This window comes from Patella vulgata, chromosome 3 (assembly GCF_932274485.2).
Source record: "Patella vulgata chromosome 3, xgPatVulg1.2, whole genome shotgun sequence".
NCBI lineage: Eukaryota > Metazoa > Mollusca > Gastropoda > Patellidae > Patella > Patella vulgata.
In genome coordinates, this window is record NC_065881.2 from 51,517,841 (window position 1) to 51,541,901 (window position 24,061).

The following is a 24,061-nucleotide window of genomic DNA, read 5'->3' on the forward strand; positions in this document are numbered from 1 at the left end:
AGGAGACAGTGTAAGCTTATATAGTAGCCCTCAGGGTATATTCTTCATCAAATACAAGTTATATGTTTTATGACAATTACACTCACCCTAGTTTTATGAGGGGATGGTTTTAATAATGGTGATCCACCATACATAAGTTTCTCTGTCTGACCACTACTATCAGAATCATGGGATGATTCTTTACGTAATAATAATTTCTTTTTACGTGGTCGACCTTTCAAATTCGGTGCTAGAAATATAATCAAACATAAATACTAAATAATGATTATAACTTCACCTGACAAAAAAATCAGATTTTGTATAAAGAAAAAATTATCTACAATTATCTAGAAACTAGTTTGCAAAACTATTTTCTGCATTAATTCATCAGATTTTTTTACAAACTTGTTCAGGCCATGTAGCCTACTTAAATGTGAATTCAAAGGAATATTAAGTTTTCATTATACAATGGAAACAATGTGTATTCTAGGTTAGTCTCTAGAATACATATGTGTAGGGCAGAGAAATCCTGAATAGGCACCTGGACCATTTGATGTTGAACTGGAGAAAGTTGACGTCCATCAAGGGATGATTCTTACCTAAATGATCACATCTTATTTCTAATTCATCTAAATCAGAACTGTAGAAGGTATCAAGACAATAAAGAATTCGACAGTTCTTCGATTTGGTAGTAAAACCGCCCAGAGCACAAACCAAGGCATTCTTCAACCATTTATCCTGTACATTTTCTAGTCTTTTGAGGGCAGCTCGAAATCTACAATACTGGGGATAACTCTGAATAATAACTTGGGGTAGACTGTAATGTTTCTCATCTTAAAAAGAAGAAGTTTTTGTCATCATATAGTTTGGAATAATGGTGTAAAACTGACAACATAAATTTCACACTCAAACGTCACAAGGTTTCATAACTAACTTCGGGAATTTGTCACAATTTTGATGCTCGTCCCCCGACCATCGTCAACAAGGAAGAGACTAGTTTTTGTCTTAAGTTATTTTCCGATGGATACATAGTGTTTATCTTCATGAGATGAAGAAGCCTATTGATTTTCAACGATTTCCTGTAACCCAAACTTTCTAAATTTATCATCTGATTACTAGTACCAGGAGTGATTAAAATTTTAATTATTTCTGATAATTACTTAATTGTTTGTTAATCGTGATCAGTTGTCAGTATCTTGTAAATAATCCCATTACCTACAGAAGAATACATATGCATTAAACCCTTGTGGATGAATTAAGTGCTGTGGACGTATGTTTCATTGCCCTGGCAACCTATCTTTCTTTACCTTGTTTCTTTTCTGTTTCTGATTGGTCAGAACCAGTATCAACAGGAACAGAGCAACCGATTGTCCATTCTGTTTTACATTGAATCATGGGAACTAGATCAGTCAATTTTAATATCATTTTATGGTGCAGGGCCAGTATTTCATCCTGAAAAAGAACAAAACAACACAATTATTAAATTTCATGATTTTATCATTTCTATCCATTGTTTATTAAAACAATGAATTCCTCAGCATGCAGGAAACTACATAAATAAATAAGTACCTACTAATGTTAACATATTTTCATAAATTCTGGCAAATGGCCACACTGTGATAAAAACTAATTCAACACACCCTCCATTTGAATAGGGAAATTTATTTTATTCATTTGTGTTGGCTTTCTGGGGAAATATGTTTTTCATTATGTAACAAGTAGAGTTTCAAATTGTTCAGCATGGTGTTAAAATTATATTGTGAAAATATTGTGAATACTAGACAACTAGTTATTTATAGATAATACTAGTGAATAATTCATTGAAACAAGTATTTACAGTTTATATCACCTACATATTATAGCTTTAGTAAACTGACACCTTGTAATATGGGTACATCTATCATATTGTAATAGAAGGAAAACAATATTTGATATCCTAGATAAAGACCTGTTAAATTAATCTAGTTCATCCTCCTATACTTCAATACTACAAAACAAAGGAATATTAGAAACCAACTTTTGTTTAATGTCTGCAATTATTCAGTATTTGATACAAACTGGGTTTGCTTTCGGATCAATACCTTGAACACTTCACATTATATGCAAATAAATAATAGAGTGTTATAATCTTTATTCTGAGATTTTGATTTTTGTTTCGATTGTTTGCATAATCAGCTAATGCAGCCAGTTATAAATGCCGTCAGTCATTTGCTTGACAAAGACGAGAGCATCCTCATCAAAACGTCGCTTAGTATTAAAGATACATTACGGGAGATTAGATAAAGAGATAGCAGTTCTCACTATAATAGTTAGAAATTAGATAAAAGGGAATTTGCTGAAAATTTCAGTCAAATTGATCCACTATGAACCGAGATTTTAGCGATTCAATTTTCGGCCTAGCCGAAGTTGGTAGAATAATGATATAAGATACATCATAATCAATGAACTGTTACACCCACTATTAGGAATAAGTTAGAAAATACATATAAACTGTTATATATAAGTCTACATTAATGATCTACTATAAAGAGGGAGAGAGAAAAATGGGGTTTAATGTCCACTTGACACAAACTAGGTCATTTTGGGACTAACACATGGTTCAATTTTATTTCAATAATTTGCTTGCGCCTAGGGGTTTTTAGCAGTGGGCGGAAACCGGAGGACCCAGAGAAAACCCACGAGTTTGGACAGACAACCCTACTCCTTGTCACCACATACAACCGGGGAATTGAAACCCTGCCAGTTGATTGAATGACAGACCTTATGATACAGCGTGCATGTGCTGACCATTCGACCATCCGACCCCCAACTATAAAGAGAACATTTAAAACATGAGAGAGAGAGAGAGAGATGGGGTTTAACGTCCACTCGACACAAACTAGGTCATTTTGGGACTAACACATGGTTTAATTTTATTTCAATAATTCGCTTGCGCGTAGGGGTCTTTAGCAGTGGGAGGAAACCGGAGGACCCGGAGAAAACCCACGAGGTTGGACAGGCGACCCTACTCCTTGTCACGTACAACCGGGGATTCGAAACCACGCCAGTTGACTCAATGACAGACTTTATGGTACAGCGCGCACGTGCTAACCATTCAGCCACCCAACTCCCCTTTTAAAACATGAAACATACATGATTAATAACACTAGGAAAATGAACTGATTTTTTGAAAGCATATATCCTTATATAATAATAACCTATAAGAATATCCTGCATGGAGCTATTTTTATCCTATTTAAATTTACATCCCAGAAATCATTTACGTCATGACAGAATGATTTATATATATATATATAGAGAGAGATACAAATATATTGTACATTTTTAATGACTTAAAACTTTATGTACAACAGAAGCTTTATTCTTTTCTACACTTACTATATATATTTTTGACTGCATCAAAACAATAAATGTATGTAAATAATTTTAACTGTGAATTAATTATTTAGGTCTGCCTAACAGTACAATCAATGACCAAATGATATTTTAAGTGACAATTTTTCACTTCCCCTTTTCTTAGAGTGAACATAAGAAAACTGTTTTGTGATTTGGTATTACAGTGAACAAGGGGCATTCAGAGATTATATTATCTATGCAATTACACCCTGATATACTGCAATATTGGGATACAACTTGGATTGTGAATTGTTATAGAATCACACCGGATATCTATATGTACAACTGCAATATGAAATACCCCAAAATATAATATTCATGTACCCCCTGAAAAATATTAAGAAAATGCTTTTAAGGAATTTCTAAAACAATTTCTAAAAAGATGTCTGCTTCAAACACAACAAAGCTGAGATTGATTAAATCTGAAGGTATATGACTACAGTGTGGAGTTTTAGAAGTTTTACAGTAAGATGTGGTATTTAAGCATAATGAAACTATCATATGTTGACATTACAATACAACCTGACCCATATTACAACAACTCTATACAGCTTTATAGTACTTTACAACATAAAAACTTTCACTTCATACTTAATTATATGTCAATTAATCTTATTTTCAAACATATGTCAAACATTAATCCAAATCTACAAAATTTGTTAAATTCATTTTTAAAAAGCTAAAAATCATATATTGTGAACTTGCATAATTAAAAACATTACTCTTTCTTTTGAAGTTTATATTTAATTTATGATTGATTGTTCTTTAAATTTATTATTTGGTCAAATAAAATAATCAATAATCTTAGCATTTTGATATACCATAATAAATATATAGGTTATTCAATAAGTAGATAATATCATCAATATATATGATACCTGGGTTTTCTCGCCTTAGCATATTTTTCTTAATTCACTAAACTAATAACATAAAAAAATCAATATAATACCGTAATCATTTTTTTATAAAATATATCCTTGACATATAATGCTTTATAATATTGGCTATCTTTAATATAAACTGGTAGGCCTGGTAGCAATTGTTAAATCTTTCTACAGGAATAAGTATAGTCTTTCATTTATTTATTGACAACAATAGTCATTTATTGATTTATTTGATTCAATGCCATAATAAACTATATTATAGTTCCCTTCCATCTCCTTTCGTCATACATTATATATTATTTATTATTTTTACTGTAGAATATCTTTTTTATTTTTTCATTTAGTAGAATACAAAAGAAATGTAATTAACCTATACAATATTTGACATTTTGTGAACAGAGTAAGGCTTGTCACTAGAGGCGAAACTTGAGGTGGTGTGCCTCATCTAAACTAATATAACTACATGTAGAGAAAATCAATGGAATTAAATTAATGGGAAGTGTATATGATGAATTCAGGGTACCGCAACACATGTTTCGTCTTCTTCAAAATAATCAATTCACTAGTTGGTAGTCGGTCATTACAGGTAGAAAGTACCGCCATCTTGGATCATTATCTAGTTTGATTTATTTATTATTATCTAAAGTTAATACTGACTATTACATATCATTGTAGTCTTGCTAATTAATATAATAGAGTAAATGAACCCACTAATTAAGTATTTAGCTTTTCTGCAGTCAAAGTTAATCACTATAAAATGCAATAAGACCAACAATACTGAGTAATATATATTTGAATAATCATTAAAATCAACTGAATAATAAAAGCTAACAACATACAAAAATATGCGTCACAAACAGTAGTTTAGCACTAGAGTGCATAATGAAATGTTACTTTTATGATAAAATAACTCATTTAGAAGGATAGATCTCAAACATTTTTTTTTCTATAAATCATCCTAACTTGACATACATGTATATACTTTTATGCAGATAAATTTTTTATTGTTAGAGATATTATTATGAAACCTTGTTTTAGATATCACTTCCTAATCTAACAACATATTGTTAACATAATGTTAATATTAGGATATATTTTCAAGGTCTTTACACAACTTTTCACCCATATTTTTACAATATTTTCAATTTAGATTCTGGTAAATGTCTTTATATAACCTGAGCAGTACTTTTACCCTAGCATACACAAAGTCTCATATTTCACAAGACACTGTAAATAAAAGTGGATTTCAGAATGTAAATCAAATGCCAAACTTTTAGCCACATAGTCTGTTTATCTTGTAACAAAAGTATAGTTTGAAATATTGAGAAGAAAAATATGATTGTTAGATTTGGGTAACAGGATTATACAACTCATTAAAGGAATTTTGTTCTTCAATTGTATGAGTGACTTGATAATCAATACTATAACTTTGACAAGTATATAGCTTTGGTTATGCAGGCATTTAGACAGTGTGAAATAAGGAGGGTTATGCCCAACCCCACTCCCTCGGCAAACCTCAGCAGATTCCAGTACCCTACATCTAGCCCCGGCTGTATGACGAAGTCCGCCCATGACGACGCCTTTGAAGAATGTTTTATCATACAAATGTTTCAAAGTCTGAAGCTGTTTTTCTTTCAAGTTTATCCGATTTTCTTCAAACAAGGACAACTTTGCAATAAAAATTCTACACACGCTTCGAATGACACAATTTCGATAACTTCTTTTTAAAAGCGGCAAGTTTTCCTAATAAGTAAACCGTTGCCGCATCAAAATTGTTTAGGCGTAGTTACATATCACTTACCATCATACAGCCAAGGCTAGATGTAGAGTAAAAGAATCTGCCGAGGTTTGCCGAGTGTAACCCCACTTAGATTAAGTATACTATTCAAAAAAAGTAGGGGATATTTGATTTTGGGGGCATAATACTAAAATATGCAAATGACTACGAAAAAAGTCACTATAGAACCTAACAGAAGAAACATTTCCAGTTACATGTGACGCCCAAACGCACCAATAGCTACCGCATGGAATGCAGGTGATGCTTGGGATCATCATGGGGGTCCAACCCAAGATTTGCACGACTCTGACTTTGAATGTTACAGTCATTGTGGCATTGAATTCCAGGGTGGAAACATCAGTTTAATTGTTTTAGTGACCAGAAAACAAATTTTGATATGCATCGGCTTACCCAAAATGAAAGGTTACGTGCCCTTGGCATGCTACAGATCGGCACAACACAGGCGGTTGTGGCGCGGACGATGAATGTTTCTCAGTCTGTCATAAGCAGGCTATGGTCCAGATACCGTGATACACAATCTGTACAGGACAGACCACGCTCAGGTCGACCAAGGGCGACAACTCAAGCCCAGGATCGATTTATCCGTACCTTGGCCTTGAGAAATCGTGTCATCACAGCAAATCAGATCAGCGCTCGTCTTCAAACAGACACTGGTGTGAGAGTGAGTGGCCAGACGATTCGGAATCGACTGCATAGGGGGCACCTTTGCGCCCGACGTCCTTGCGTGATCCCTTGTTTGAGAGATCATCACATTCAGGCAAGACGTCGTTGGTGTAGGGATCGTCAACACTGGGATAATCGACGCTGGAGCAATGTGATGTTTTCAGATGAGTCAAGGTTCACTGTTGATTTTTTGGACAGACGTAGGAGGGTGTGGCGTCGTCGAAACGAGCGCTTCCAAGACGTTAACGTCATCAGACATGATCGATTTGGGGGTGGTTCTGTTATGGTGTGGGGAGGCATCACTGTTGCTGGAAGAACAGCTTTACATGTTGTTGCAGGGCGTGTTACAGGCCAGTACTACCGGGACAACATCTTGGCAGTCCATGTTGTGCCGTTCGCACGACGTCATGGCCGCCGTTTCATCTTCCAGGATGACAACGCAAGATGTCACAGGGCCAGGATCGTTACAGGTTACCTCCAACAACAGAACATCACCACATTACCTTGGCCAGCACTGAGTCCCGACCTCTCCCCCATCGAGCATGTCTGGGACATGCTTGGACAGAGGTTACGTCAACGTCAACAACGTCCTGCCAATGTCCAAGAACTTGCTGCTGCGTTGCAACAGGAATGGGACAATCTGGACCAAAATGACCTTAGACGTCTCATTAGGAGTATGCCACGTCGGATCAATGCTTGTTTGGCAAACAGAGGAGGATTTACCCGTTACTGACTTGGTTGTGATGCTGTGGTAACTTTGCTGTTTGACCCCGGGTATCATTTTACCCTTATAATGGTCAGTCTGTGCCTTACTTAGTCTAACGATCATTTGGAATAAATCGATGAATGTGAACTTCATTTCATTTTGTCATTTGTTTCTTCGTCAGTTTCATTAGGTGACTTTAATAACACTTAAAAATCAAATATCCCCTACTTTTTTTGAATAGTATATTATAAAGTGTCAGCCCAGTTGCACTACGCTGGGTAAGCGTTCAGATGGGACAAAAAACAAAGGTACCGTGTACATATTGGGGTGCATGTAAAAGTACCCTTGACTGTAGGAAGTCGATATAAGAGTGAACTGTAGAGCTCCTGTCCGGGCAAAATTCCCCTCGTAGTATGGTGTATGCAAGTCATTCGTCCAGTCGGAGCAGAACAGTAGGACTTTAAACCCCATTTCATTTAATTCCATTTTGCACTAGGCTGAGATAAAGGTTTGTAAGATTCGTTCACCCCAAATAAACTAGTTTTATTTACTGCAATAAATCTGGGATTGCTCTGATTATATACACAAGACATTTCTCCTTTTAATAGATAGATAGATAGATTTATTGTATCTAAACACCCTATAGTTTGTCTTTCCTTGTTCCCTCCTTGTCTCACAAGTGGAGGAAATATTGCTAATATATGCATATTTGTGGTAAATACATTTTATCTTGAAACTTAAAAAATTTACAGAAAGGACATATTAAAAGTAATAATTTTAAATGTCAAGACATTTTTGTGAATATTTTTATCCATCATTAGTATAAAATATAAATAAGGTAATTTTTAAAAAAAATACTATTCTCATTCTTCATATAAATCACCTAAATCAATTATCATGACTGTAAGACAAAAAGAAATAACCAGCGGCTGCCATTTCTAGCCATTTTGTTTTTAAGTTGTGTTTGAAAGTACGATAATAATTTAATATCACTGATGAAATAATACAATGTTTGCATTTTGCATACAAAATAGTCCCATCTGTTCTTGCGATGCCAATTACTTGTAATATGAATTTCTGTGTAGAAAACCATGTGCATGGAGTTTACAAGTACAATCAAGATATTTTCTCTTTTAGTAGTGTTTTGGCAATCTGTCAAGACTCAGTCTTATGTAATGCTGGTTGTCTCAATCCAGTAGAAATAAATATACAAGATGATATGATCTAATCATTGAAATAGTTTACTAATAAATGGAAAATAAGCGGTTTCCTCACAGACAAGTTTGGTTTGACCACTGGTCATTTATCATGATTTAAGAGCAATCATCTTTAGTCATTATCATGTACAATACAAATAGATTAGAAGTCACTGACATAATACACATAAATATTATTCATAATTGTTATTCCATTTTACCTTCACCAAGAATGCTATATTTATTTATAAATGTCACAGCAAAATTCTGCAATGTCTTTTTAGTCTCACCATTCTAACTCATAGACAAATTATATAATATTACTTTATTGGAGTTCAGCATTTTAATTTTAGTAATTCGCAGTGGGAGTACACCGGAGGACCCGGAGAAAATCCATGAGGTTGGGCAGGAAACCCTACTCCTTGTCAGATCTGGGCTTGGGACTAAAAAAAACCTAATTAAATTACTAAGCTTGAAAATAATGCAGGACCGGCGGCTGCCAGGTGCCAGACAGGATATACCCACATTTTGCAAGAGATGGATAGAGAACAAGCTAAACAAAAAGCGATTTTTCGTAGGGCCATAATTCAGGAAGTTACGATCTGATATGCGCGAAAATCGACAGGAACCAAGATCTTTGGGTTATAAAGATATATCTCAAGTTTCATCAAAATTGGATCACAATTATGACTTCTAGAGGGTCCACAACCTTTATATACGATATATTTACACTATTTGTGTACGAGAGGCTGCCAATTTGTCCGGCAGTTTTGGTCCAATTTTCACAAAATTCTAACTCAGCCATCATTAGGGTGTAACAGTGAAATATTCAAACGTTTTTTCAATCAGATAAAAATTGTGACCTCTAAAGGGACCACAAATTAAAAACCCGCTTTTGCGTACACTCAAGGGCCATAATTCAGGAAGTTTTGATCTGATATGTGTGGTTATCAAAGAGAACCAAGATCTTTGGGTTATAAACATGTATTTCAAGTTTCATAAAAATCGGATCCAAATTGTGACCTCTAGAGTGTCCACAACCTTGATATATCATATATACACGAGGGGCGGCCATTCTGTCCGGCAGTTTTGGTCCGATTTTCATGAAATTCGAACTCAGACCTCTAGAGGGGCCACAAGCTTAAAACACGATTTTCCGTACATCAGGGGCCATAATTCAGGAAGTTACAAGCTGATATGCATAAATATCGAAAGTAACCAACATCTTTGGGTGATAAACAAGCATTTCAAGTTTCATTAAAATCAGATGAAAATTGTGACCTCTAGAGTGTCCACAAGCTAAAAACGTGATTTTTCGTACAATCAGGGGCCATAATCTATGAAGTTATGGACCGATATATGCCAATATCAAAAGGAACCAAGATCTTTGGGAGATAGACCTATATTTTGAGTTTTGTCAAAATCGTATAAAAATGGACAGACGGAGAGGGGCGACGACAATATACGCTGACATTTTCATGTGGACGTATATTCTCGTCACTCCTGTCCGTCAGTCCTTTTACATCTTGTTTGTGGACACTCTACAGTGTCACAATTTTTATCCGATTTTAACGAAACTTGAAATATAGATGTATCTCCCAAAGATCTTGGTTCCTTCTGAAATTGGCATGTATCAGACAATAACTTCAAGGATTATGGCAGCTGATGTATGAAAAATTGCGTTTTTATACACCCACATTGAAATGTGGTCGTATATTGTCGTTGCATCTGTCCGTCCGATGTCCACAATTGCTTCTGGACACTCTAGCGGCTAAAGTTAATATCCGATTGATATTTGTGTTTATTTATGATTCTAAGGTCATTCATATGAATGTAATCATATCACCTTTATTTGTATGTATTTGTTTTAGAATAATATCATAACTCACGTTACTCATTTGTATGTATTTGTTTTAGAATAATATTATAACTCATTACTCATGTTATATATTTACTTTAATTACTAGTATATAATACACATATATTCATTATATGTGTATTATGTACTAGTAATTATATTATATAGTGAATATATGTGCATTATGTACTAGTAATTAAAGTATATAGTGGATATATGTGTATTATGCACTAGTAATTAAAGCAACTCATGAGTAATGAGTTATATCATTGTATTTGTGTGGTCTACAGACACATGTTATAAGTTAAATATTTTCAATAATAACATTTAGATGAGTCACAATACATGTATTACACAAAATGATTTCTTTCATAAATAGCTCAAATCTACATTAAATCATCAAATTGGTATCAGCTAAAAAAGTTTAGAATATATTTTTTTAAAATTTGGTAAAATAAATCAAATTTTAAAAAGACACAATTCTTCGAATCAATAAAGCTGATAGTCAGCAACCTACAAAATGTCAGACTAAAATATTTACAAATAAATTAGGAAGTCATTCCACACATATAAAGCAGACATATCATTTAGAAGTATTAGAGAGACAAGTCATAACAAGGTCCAAATCAAAGTTGATCAAAGATATATATTAATACATAAGAAAAGAAACATGGTGAAAACTTAACAAATATGAATACATTGTAATATAACTTCTAAGTAATATTCAATTAATCACAGCAGAAAGTTGATCTCCACATATAGGAAGGAAAATCAGATTTTGACTTAAGAAGAGATAACTGTAGACCTGTCCACCCGCACAAACTACCCATTTTAAGGGCACATGTCAATTAGAATAAAGACTGAGTATATAATATAGAGAATGAGATATGCAGTGTAAACATATTGATTTATTTTGGTTGATAAACGATACATACTTTTTCAATCACATAATTAACACATACTTATTATCATGCAAATATTTCACTTGTTGCTGCTGCTCAATTGTCCCCAAATTTATAAATTAGATTTCTTTTGGACCTGTTTGTTTCCTCTATTTGGCTATAAGTAAAGCTAGCTTACTCATACCACTGCTACTCAGCTCTATTATTCAATTACTTTCTGGTTGATTTGAAGTAAGTGTATTAAAAAAGAACCAGCGGCTGCCAGGCACGATACACCCCAAGAGATGGATAGAGCACAAGCTAAAAACAAAAACGATTTTTTGTACAATCAGGGGCCATAATCCAGAAAGTTATGGTTTGATATGCACAAATATCAAAAGGAACTCAGATTTTTGGAATATAAAGATATCTTTTACATTTCGTCAAAATCGGATAAAAACTGTGACCTCTAGAAGGTCCATAACCTTTGTATTACATACTTATACACAATTTACGTACAAAGGTCGGCCATTTTGTCGGGCACTTTCATTTCGATTTTCCCGAAATTCCAATTCAACCTTCATTATGGTGGAATGGTGATATATCTAAACAGTTTTTAAAATCGAAAAAAAAATTGTGACCTCTAGAGAATTCACAAGCTAAAAATGAGATTTTTCGACCAATCAGGGGTCGTAATCCAGGAAGTTACGTTCGGATATGTGTGATTATCAAAAGGAACAGATCTTTATGATAAAAACATATATTCAAAGTTTCATCCAAATCAGATAAAAACTGTGGCCTCTAGAGGGTCCACAACCTAGATATACCATATTTTTACACTATTTGCGTACAAGGAGTGGCCATTATGTCCGTCAGTTTTTGTCCGAATTTCACGAAATTCAAACTCAACCATCATTAGTGTATAACTGTGATATATTCACAGGTTTTTTTTTTAAATTGGATAAAAATTGTGACATCTATAGGGACTACAGGCTCAAAACGCGATTTTTCGTACAATCAAGGGCCATAATTCAGGAAGTTACGATCCGATATGTGCGAATATATCAAAAGGAACCAAGATCTTTTGGTTATAAACAGGCATTTCAAGGTTCATCAAAATCGGATCAAAATTGTGACCTCTAGGAGGTCTACAACCTTCATATACCAGATGTTTACACTATTTGCGTAAAAGGGGGGCCATTTTGTCTGACATTTTTGGTCCGATTTTCAGGAAATTCGAACTCACATGGTTTTTTTTTAAGTTGGATAAAAATTGTGACCTCTAGAGGGACCACAAGCTAAAAGCATGATTTTTCGTCTAATCAGGAGCCATAATTCAGGAAGTTACGATCCGATATGTGCGAATATCAAAAGGAACCAAGATTTTTGTGCGATAAACATGCATTCCAAGTTTTATCAAAATTGGATGAAAATTGTGACCTCTAGAGGGTCCACAACCTTGATATACCATATTTTACACTATTTGCGTACAATGGGTGGCCATTTTGTTCGGCAGTTTTGGTCCGATTTTCACGAAATTCGACCTCAACTATCATTAGGGTGTAATGGTGATATACCAAAACATTTTTTTAAATCAGATAAAAATTGTGACCTCCAGAGGGACCACAAGCTAAAAATGCGATTTTTCGTACAATCAGGGGCCATAATTCAGGAAGTTACGATCCGATATGTGCGAATATCGAAAGGAACCAAGATCTTTGTGACATAAACATGCATTCAAAGTTTCATCAAAATCGGATTAAAATTGTGACCTCTAAGAATGTCCACAAGCTAAAAATGTGATTTTTCGTACAATCAGAGGCCATAATCCATGAAGTTATGGTCTGATACATGCCAATATCGAAAGGAACCGAGATCTTTGGGAGATAGACATATGTTTCAAGTTTTGTCAAAATCGGATAAAAATTGTGACCAGTAGAGTGTCCTCAAACAACTTGTGGACGGATAGGGACGACGACAATATACATCCACATGAAAAAGTGAGCGTATAAAAAGTACAATTTGATTTATAATGAATCTTGCTCGGCTACAAAAAACAAAGCTTGTTTGATCTCAAATATGAATATTTAAAATCTAAGAATAATTCATTATACATGCTTAGTTTGTAAAAAGCTTTCTAAAAGATTATAAAATAAACTTATTAAAATCTGTCATTTGTATTTTTCAGACGTACTCACATTGATTATTTAAAGAAGCATTATGTGACTGCTCAATTTTCTTATTGTCTGGCATTATTTGGCTTCAAATGTTGAAGTTGCCTTTTGCCAGCCTTTTTGGCTTCAAATGTTGCTGAATTTGCCTATTGTCGGGCATTTTTTGGATGTCAAATATTTTATAAATTATCAGATGACTTGGATATTGAGTGGATTAGATGTTAAAAAGTCTTATATGGGCGACCAAACCAAAATTTTCCGGTAATGCATAAAGTCACTCACGGACCTGTCGATAAAAGGACTGACAATAGAGACTTTGTTAATTATCATGCCAATGGTACTTGACAATCCAGAATATAACCTGTGCTACCTTCTGCCAACGATTGGCAATTCTCTTGCAATCATCAGAGATAATACTTGTCAAACTTCAAACATTCATTTCATCACACTCAAACATTCCTTATATTGCACAGAATAAAGTAATTTGACTGAAATTTTCAAAATATTAAGTTTTCATTATTTCTGAATTATTATAGTTTCTTTAATATTTAATTAACAAAACAAAATTAAAATATCTATGATAGATAATCTCCCGGCTTGGATTCAATCAGAATAAGAAGAGGATAATTAAACGATTTTAGCGAAGATTACACATGGTGCTGGCTTTTGACCTTATCCAGTTTAGATTTACTGCAGAAAATGCCATATGTTGACAAGTGTTCAATTCATATCATACCCTTGGTACATGTTTCATTGTAAAAACTGATTGGAATTGAACCATTTTTGGACTGGTGTTCCTTTTAAAGATTCTAATTTCAGGCAACATATGCCCACATTTTGCAAGAGATCGATAGAGAACAAGCTAAAAAAAAAAAGCGATTTTCCGAACAATCAGGGGTCATAATCCAGGAAGTTATGAAATGAAATGAAATGAAATGAAATGAAATGATATGGGGTTTAACGTCCTACAGTTCTGCTCCGAACTGGGCTAATGAAGAATATACGCCATACAGTGTGCTATGAGGGAAATTTTGCCCGGGCAGCGGCGCTACGGCCTACTCTTACATGTATATCAAATTCCAACTGCCAAGGGATCTTTTACTTGCACGCCAATGTGTACACGGGACCTTGGTTTTTTGTACCATCAGAATGACTAGACATGATCTGAAATGCGCAAATATTGAATTGGACTGAGATATTTGGGATATAAAGATATATTTTAAGTTTCATCAAAATTCGATGAAAATTATGACCTCTAGAGTGTCCACAAGCTAAAAACGTGATTTTTTGTACAATCAGGGGCCATAATCCACAAAGTTTTGATCTGATACATGCCAATATCGAAAGGAACCAAGATCTTTTGGAGATAAACCTATATTTCAAGAATTGTGACCTGTAGAGTGTCCAAAAACTAATTGTGGACGGACGGACAGGGGCGATGACAATACGTCCACATGAAAATGTGGGCGTAAAAAAACCCTCGAAAACAGCTCAACACAAAGAGGAATTTCTGGAAATGGAGCACATCGAAGGTGTCCGTTACTGTCCTTTTTGTAGCATTTCTAGATAATTACCAATGGTACTTATAATTTCTTGTTTTAAAACTCCTTGGGGTAATCAAGAAAACAAATTATTAACAGTAGATACATTGTAATCTCCCAGTTTGGATTCAACTGGATTAAAAAGAGACCCATCAAAAGATTTTCGAGTGGAATGCAGCTGGCCCAGCTTTTGACCATATTCTGTTTATATATTCGGTAAATGATGCAGAATGTTGATAAATTTTCAACTCAACAGAAATATTGAACAGAACTGAACTATTTTTGGACTGATATTCTTTTAAGTGATTCAACTTTCACAATATTGTACATGTATATGTAGTTTGCAAAGGATTCCGTTTAGAGACCTTTATTATTCATAATTATATACATGTATTCTGTTATTTGATATTTCATTAAATGAAATCTAAAATAATTTTGATTTATTGGTTGTGAGAAGACTGAGATAATTTCTGTGTAGTATCAATCAATATTTTCCTCTATATTCTCGCCATTGCAAACTGTATTTGCAATGCACAGACATATTGTGATCATATATAAGCATCTTCATGTATTTTTTGAAGGATATTCTGGTGTGAAGCACATGTAAAATAAATGCATTTACAATTGATTTTAAATGGATGAAGTCAATATCTTAATTAATTCTGTTACATGTATGTATTACCAGCACTACAATTCTCCAATAATCAATATAAAAAGACATAATATTATAAAATAATTATATTACATTATTATAATTATATTGTAATCATTCTTAAAGTCATGATGCACCATTTGCATGTCTGCTAAAAGTATCCAATTTCTCACTGCTTACTACACACTAATATCTACCTGTACTCAGGTTGATTAATTAACATTTAATTATGAAACCAAAATCAAAATACCAACGCTAGATAATCGTCCGGCTAGTATTCAATTGGATTTAAACCCGGCCCACCAGGTTTCTCTGCTACCGATAAAAGATAGTGGCGTTTTGTTGCGCTCAAGTTGCCTAGATCGATGAAATTTCAATTCCACATATTTTTGTAAATATTGAAGGGAATTGAACTGATATTCCTAATAGAGATTCATCTTTCACAATAATGTAGTTTGCAAGTGATGTATATTGCTTAAAATGGCACATAAACATACTCCTAAAACATGGATATGATATGCTTACTCTTTTTAGAACTGAGGAGTTCATATAGCTACACATTTTGTATTTAAACCACTGGGTTGATGGCCGTTGGAGCCATCTACCCTGGAGCCATGGTGGTTCATAGAGTAAAATACTGGCTCACTAGCCAGGAGTTCCCAGGTTCCATCCTGGTGTTGGCCGAGAAAGTTCTTTTGAATTTTGCGCCATGGTTTCCTCTTGTCAGTGGTGCAGAACGGTAGACCTGACAAGGAACAGCATCTACTTGTTCGGATGTGATGAAAAAGCTGAGGTCCCTTGTACACATTGGTGTGCACACAAAATTTGATGAAGATTCGGCGGAAATGCCTTCACAGGCAAAATGTTCTGCATATGCACACTGCTTGGCAAATGTCTATTTTTATTAGCACATGGAAGGATGTTAAACTCCATTACATTTATCTTCTATCTAACAGCTTTAGCAATTCAACCTTGGAAATCCAGGTCCAACCATTTCAGCCAATCAGCCTTGAAAATCCAGGTCCAACCATTTCAGCCTTGAAAATCCAGGTCCAACCATTGTTCCAGCTAAATGATGAAATGTTCTAGAAGCCAACACTAAAATAGATTTGACATCCTGAATCAAGAATTCGAAATTGTTCAAATATATTTATTGTATGTATATTATTTAGTAGGAAAAAACATTGTTTTATATTATATATTACAAATAAAGCTACATATGCAAATAAATATATCAAATTTGTTAATTTTATCCTGACCTATAAAGTCTTGATTTAGCCTTTGTTTCACCAGTATTTTATTGTACTGTTGCACAACAATAATAGGATTCTAAATACAAGTATTCAAAAAATCTCACATATTTCAAAATAAAGCCAAAATTAATTATATTGTGTTATTTTGTTCTGAAATACAAGTAGTGCAATTTCAGTGCCTTTTCTAAGCCATCATAGTTTAGCTATTAAAACCCACAAAGTTTTACACCTTGGGCTAATTAAGTGACTTATACTAATATATAAATGTACATAAGATAACATGTAATAAACAATGTCCTAGTGATTTCAATCTATCATATAACATTCTGTAATTGCTTTGCTTTTCTGACATTTCAAGTTCAAAGGTCATCGTCTCTAATATAATACTCCATCCATATATCTATATAATTAGAAAATCTAACACAGATGTGACAGTGGGCTATAATTTCGAAAACCATATTTGTCCTCACATCATGAGGGGGATTGACTATATACAGTACAATATGGAATTTCACACTTCACTAAATATTAAAATACAAATATTTCAATAAATTTCTAGATTAACATAAATTTATTATTTGAAATTTACACAGGTTATAAGAGTGCCAGGGCTTAATTTGTATATACTGCTAGTTTATATGATATTAATGGAAGAAGCGATGTCTTGACTTGAGTTTTAATTTCAAGATTTTAATATAGAAAGAAACAATAAATACATTAAAATTTAATAATAACGAATACTTTAATTCGAAATATTAGTATAACAAATATTTCCATTTTTTTATGTACTGAAATATAAACAATACAGATATACATATGTCTAGGGGTATTAATTACAAAACTCTATCATAAACAGAGTTATATTCATGCCATTTTGGATCATTGATGTTATATTTTATACTAATACTTTAAGTATTGTATCAATAATTGTTCAGATTCTGATATTTTATATAGTCCTGTATATATTAAACAGGATATTCAGGAATATCTAACCTGACGTCGGATTCCAAAAGTGGGCTACCTTGTACAGGTTTCCTCAGAACTAATAAATTATGCTGCTTTATTATAATTATCTGACAGATTATACAGGGTGTTATATATCATTTAATTAAAAATGATCCATCAAATTATTATTATTTTTTAAAATTCCTGTTGCCTTTTGCATTAGGTACAAGTCTGTAACCTTTCAACTTTGACCCAGGCTCACTCAGTAACTGATAATAACTATTTACTTTGTTAGATTTGGCAGATAGTTTGTATATTTGGGAGGAATACCTGCCTTCAATAGACACAAATAATATAAAAGGTAACCTCTCCATTAGCTAACTTGTTTTTCCTTAATTTTTTGGCCAAAAGAATTCAAACTTTACTACATGAAAAACAATCAATCTAGGTTCCCAAAACATTAATTAGATAACAACTTTTTAAGAAAAATGAAAAAGGTGTAAAGAAATAACCTTAAACAGAATTTGTATTACATGCAAAAAAACTGTGAAATGTATTGAATCAGACTTAAATAATGTGAAATAACATAAATTTTGAAAGATGATAAGATATTATTTTATGACATAACACATTTATGAACAGTAAAGATGAAAAATACAATGTCAGAAGACAATGTAATGAAATAAGATGCTAGATAAACGATATTAATTGGGGAAGTGAAATATTACAATAAATCATCAATTTCCACTGAGAATGATGGTTACAGTAAACACGCTAAATTGTGAACTGATTTTTCATGGTTAAGTATGCATCATTTATTATTCTTGCCATTAACAAAGACAATTTATCAATATCTGGACTCAAGTGATTTGAAAATGAAATGAAATGAAATGGGATTAAACGTCCTGCTTTTCTGCTCCAACTGGGCTAATGAAGACGGGCATACGCCATACAGTGTGCTATGAGTGAAATTTTGCCCGGGCAGTGGCACTATGACCAAGGGATCGTTTACGTGCATGCCAATGTATACACAGGACCTCAGTTTTTCTTCCCATCCAAACGACTAGACAGCTGTCCTTGTCAGGCCCTCTTTCCTGCATCACTGACAAGGGGAAACCATATCGGAAAATCCTGAAGAACTTTCTCGAACACGCGACCTCCAGACTAGCGAGCCAGCATCTTACCCACTTAGCCACCGTGACTCCCCGAGTGATTTGGACTCTCCATCATTATTATATTTATTATATGGACAGATTAATATACTGATAAGAATAAAGAATATGATACTGAGCTCAAAAAGAATTTGCTTTAGAAAATTAAAATTCAATATAGGTGTGAAATTAAAATTACATATTTTCTTTGTTTCTAACAAACAGATACAATAATACATTTCAAAAGTATGGTCACCAGTTATCCATAATGAGAAAGTCAAGCTTTTAACCAGTAATAGATAAATGGCATATAACAAGACAGGCATTGAACAGCAGAACTTGATATCTTTCAACCTCATCACACTATTTTAGATTATTCATGATTAAATGTACCGTAATAAGATTTAATCACTTATTTTTGACAAGGTTTCCGCCCGCTAGGATACATATATTAAGACTGTTGTTGTATTCCAATAAATAGAATATGTAGAATATTTCATAAATCATAAATTTTCTATTAAATTCAATGTCTGTGACTTTCCTCTTGCTAAATAATTGAGCTTTGTTTTCAAGATTTCATTGACAGTTATTTACTAAAGATATGAATAAGCCTTCAGCTTATAAACAAAATGTAGCTCTAATTTAGATTGGTGTTGATTTTAGGGTAGAAAAAAAGAAAACAGAGGAATGTAAATGATAAGGTTGAGAAAGACGTCTGACAATCCCACTAGGTTGAAAATGCTGGCATTCAAACAGATATTTACACTTGATACCCAAGTAAACAGATTGTTGTTAGCCTTAAAAAATAAACACTAACACTCTTTTTTAAAAATAATGTCAAGTAATTTCAATAAAACAGATTATTATTGTATTATATTTAGTTAAAAATAAAAACACATAGGCTTAAAATTGAACTAAAAATGTTGTTTATCAATTAATAATATAACACATTGTCTATACTCAAGTATAGTTTTATTATTTTTACTTGAATAATTCACTCAGTGGAAATATGTCTACAAATGACTGTTTGAAGGATAATTTTCATTATTGACATGCCCCCAGGAAATTCATTCATTATTTATTGAATTACACAAATAGGAAATCATCTCCAAGATGAAGGATGTATCAGAATAATGTACGTACACCCATTGTGCTAAGACTCCTAGATAATAAAATGGAAATTGAATAACATATCGAGGTTACATGTAACTAAATATCTGAATATTTTGTTGAAAATACAATTTCTCAAAGTTAAATTAGCATAAATTAGTCAATGTCCTTTCCTTTTGTATTGATTGGGTTCAAAAAATCAATATGCTGTGATAGGATGTGAATTTCTGGTCCACTACAGGCTTAATTTATATTATAGCAGTCTGCCTTAATTCTCTAATACAAGTCATAATCTTCATTGCTTTTCTCCTTCCCTGCTCTCTCAATGACATGACCATACATTATCTGCATCATTATTATATTTCCTTTATCCTTTATACATCCTATATTAATCCTGTTTTTTGTAATATATATAAAATAAATAAAAATACAAATATACATTCAAAATAATGCCTATATAAAGATCATAGAGTTAGTTTAGCAAATTCTAAAAAATCAATATCAATAGCTAAATCACAATTATTTTGTTTGAACAAAATTCTGATATAATGTTGGTTATAAAATATCTGTCTATACATCACAGATACATACCTGAGTACAGCAATCTAAATCACAATATATTTAATTTTTCACATTTATTTCAAATTTGTTAACAGGAATAAATATAAATATATTCTTTTTTTTTTAAATTTAACAAATATTTAGAAGTTGTGTGGTATCAAATTAATTCAACATTTAAATTTAACTTGAATTATATAATAACCAAATGTAACACTGGGCAAAGGTTTTCTTTATCAATTTAATTCCAAGAAATATCTTATGCCTATGATAATATTATTATATAGCTTCCCAAACACAATCCATAATTCAATGTTAAATATGTAAGCCATACACATACACAATGTTAAATGCAGCCCTAGATTAATAAGTATTTTTAGCATGTATGATAATTCATCTTTATTTGTGAACTTTGGATATATAAATATTCTCTTGTTATTCATGACAATGCATGAAGAAATTTATTTCTTAATCATGTTTATCATGTTTATGCGAGTATAACATGACTGTGTGTTATTTAGCAATATATGTAAAAAAAAAACAAGCTAAAAGTGAGGCCTATGCAGAAAATGCTCATCATTAAACTCAGTCAAGGCATATACCTAATGAACATCTAAAGCAAGTTTTAAAATGTAGCTCAATTAGAAGCAGAGTTAATGTGTTCCAAAAAGTGTGGCAGTATGGCAGTAAGACAGACACAGACCTGTGAACTCATTTTATTACTGTATTTGTCGGTGGTTTGGGCGCAATTATTTTACCAAATATTTTAATTTCTAGAAGAGGTGCACCAAAGACATGTCCCCTGCTTTCTTTGAAACAAATACAAGTGCAAATTTTTATCCAATTCGCACAACTGGATGCCATTCCTTGCCAGGAATGGGAAACCAGACTTGAAAATGCAGAGGAACTTTCTCTGCCAACACAGGGATTGATCCTGTGACATGGTAAGTGAGCAAGCACCTTACTCACTTAGCCACTGTGGCTGCTTAAGGCATTTTACATGTAAGTTCTATATTATAATTTGTACATATTTTAAACCAGGAACCGGTTGCATACAATTGGTAATATCCTTCCTCTTCTTGGGGGCGCACTTTTGCAGTTGCTACAATTTACATTAAACTTGTTAGGCTTGCTCTTTGGACAATTGTGCCTTGATTAACACTTTTTTTATATGACGTCATGGTTACTTCCTATGAAATTGCTTCTAAAGATGTTTAACAAACCCTCATGTAAAATATACTAAAAAGTAGATGATCACTATAATTTTCGGTGAAAGGCGAGTCTAAGAATATTTTGAATAAATTAAGCTACATTTATTTTCTTGGTGAAAGTGAAAAAATGTAATAAACGTACATTTCGAAAATACTTCATGTACATGTAGCTGGCAGTTTTGTCTCAAGTTTATGTATACCCTGGCTATATGAAATGAAATCTACTCTAAAGAAGATTGGTAAATGACACTGGGGGTTGAGTATTAGAAACAAACAGATAAGGAAGATATAATCAAGTCTATTTATAGAGTGACTGTAATCTACTCCTAGTCTTATAATCACTTATCTTCTTCGTTTAATAATATTAATTCAGACTTCAATATTTAATTCGGCCATTTTTAAAAAAAAAGAATTTTCAAACATGAATTTAATATCTCAGATTCCAATTAGCATAGATCCATGAGACCCATTTATTATCAGGACATCTGCAAATTTGTTCCAAATTATCCGCACATATGTAAAATTCTTCTGAAATTACCTGAAATCATGATTTGCTTGAAAATTTGCTGAAAAATGACATTCTTTGGCCCCAAAAGGATATCTTTGAAGATCTGCCAGTGCCATTTATTCAATATGTAAAGTATTGACCAATTACAATATATGCATGTCAAAAACAACAATAACAGACAGCCTAAATAAGGAGTTCATTATTACTTTGACTTCTGTCATTTATATATATATATACACAGAAAGAATGCTTTCCTTAAACTTCTAGAGACCCCTGTGCACAAGTTTTATTGAAATAAGAAACTTATATTGTTTATATGGATGTAGATTTGTCAATTACATACAGATGTCAAGGATGTAGTCACAATTCAATATCAGCTCTGTCTTCATTACCATTTTATTTCACTTCAGTATCATCTATATATACACACAATCTTAATAGGTTCTTTTGAGACAGATTAAATTTACATGCAAGCTCAATTAGAAGCAAATGTGTATTTTTTTGTGACTAGGTTAGGTACAATCTGTAGGAATTTACTAGTTCTATTTTCTTTACAATAACCATTGTTAGCCTACTATAATACTGGTAGTTAGAATTATAAATACATAAGTACATAGTGAAATATTGGATGTTTCACATGGTTGGCTACCATTTAATACATTTAGTGCAAGAAAAATAATCTTGTGGCAGTAAAATACTCTACGAATCCCTCTGTCTCCAGCACTGAGCGTCTTGATATTCAAATAACATCTGCTGGTCAATGAAGTACAGATTATCCAGTCACAATATCAAGGATGAAAAAAGGGGAGAGGGGGACTAGATATTAGATTTCTTTTAGATCTCTTTTTTAAAACTATCTCTCAAAAATGTTCACCTTTCTTCAAGATTTCAATTTTTTCTATTTTTCCATAGTGGATAATGCTTTTAAATAAGTAAAGTAATCCAAACCTCTATTTAAGAAGATATTAATGACATCAAAAATATAAATTCCCACCAGTAATTTATATTGCGGCAATAAGCAACATGTATAAATTTATTTACATGCTTTGTATTGGATCATGTCAGGCCATTTATTATTTTCTTAAAGAATGGAATCAATCATTAGAAAAATAACTTTTATCTGTCTCCTAGAAGGGCCTATATAACTAATAGATTAAAGTTCTTTCTCTACCTTTTTAACAGACACCAGCATCACATAACTATCATCAAACCCAAATTATACATTTTGAATTTCCATAATAATTTCTAAATATGACACAGTCTGGAATATCAAGCAGAAATATCCATATTTTGCCATCTCCCTAATTTTGTATTATTTAGGGTGTTGTATAATATGTAAATTACTACATGTATGCAGTCTATTTTTGTTTACTTTGATGTTTCTAGTTGACAGTGAGTTAGAGATTAGTTTTGCTATTGTTGGAATATAATACAAAATGAGGTCATTTTCAACTGAAAACTATTGTATTGGTAAACAAAGCTTTCATGTAAGCTTCAACTATAGAAGGTGACACAAATTAATTTTGTATAATCTACATGTAAACTTAAGGGTTACATGTAATGTTCATATTGATTTACCTGAACTACTTCAGATAAT

General features: G+C 32.8%; 1 protein-coding gene across 2 annotated transcripts in view; it reads right to left on the reverse strand.

Moving 5' to 3' along the window:
* Positions 1-24,061, reverse strand: part of LOC126815601 (AT-rich interactive domain-containing protein 5B) — a 40,278-nt gene that overhangs the window by 8,626 nt on the left and 7,591 nt on the right. The window contains exons 1-4 of one of the 2 annotated variants that reach the window (XM_050541319.2): positions 23,636-23,737; positions 1,287-1,431; positions 579-812; positions 87-229 (exon numbers count right to left, since the gene is read on the reverse strand). In XM_050541319.2, coding sequence (XP_050397276.1) covers positions 87-229; positions 579-812; positions 1,287-1,431; positions 23,636-23,656 — 543 coding nt within the window. In that variant the 5' untranslated portion in view covers positions 23,657-23,737. Of the gene's footprint in view, positions 1-86; positions 230-578; positions 813-1,286; positions 1,432-23,635; positions 23,738-24,061 lie in introns of those variants that run through there. The other variant, XM_050541318.1, reaches the window with a different exon arrangement.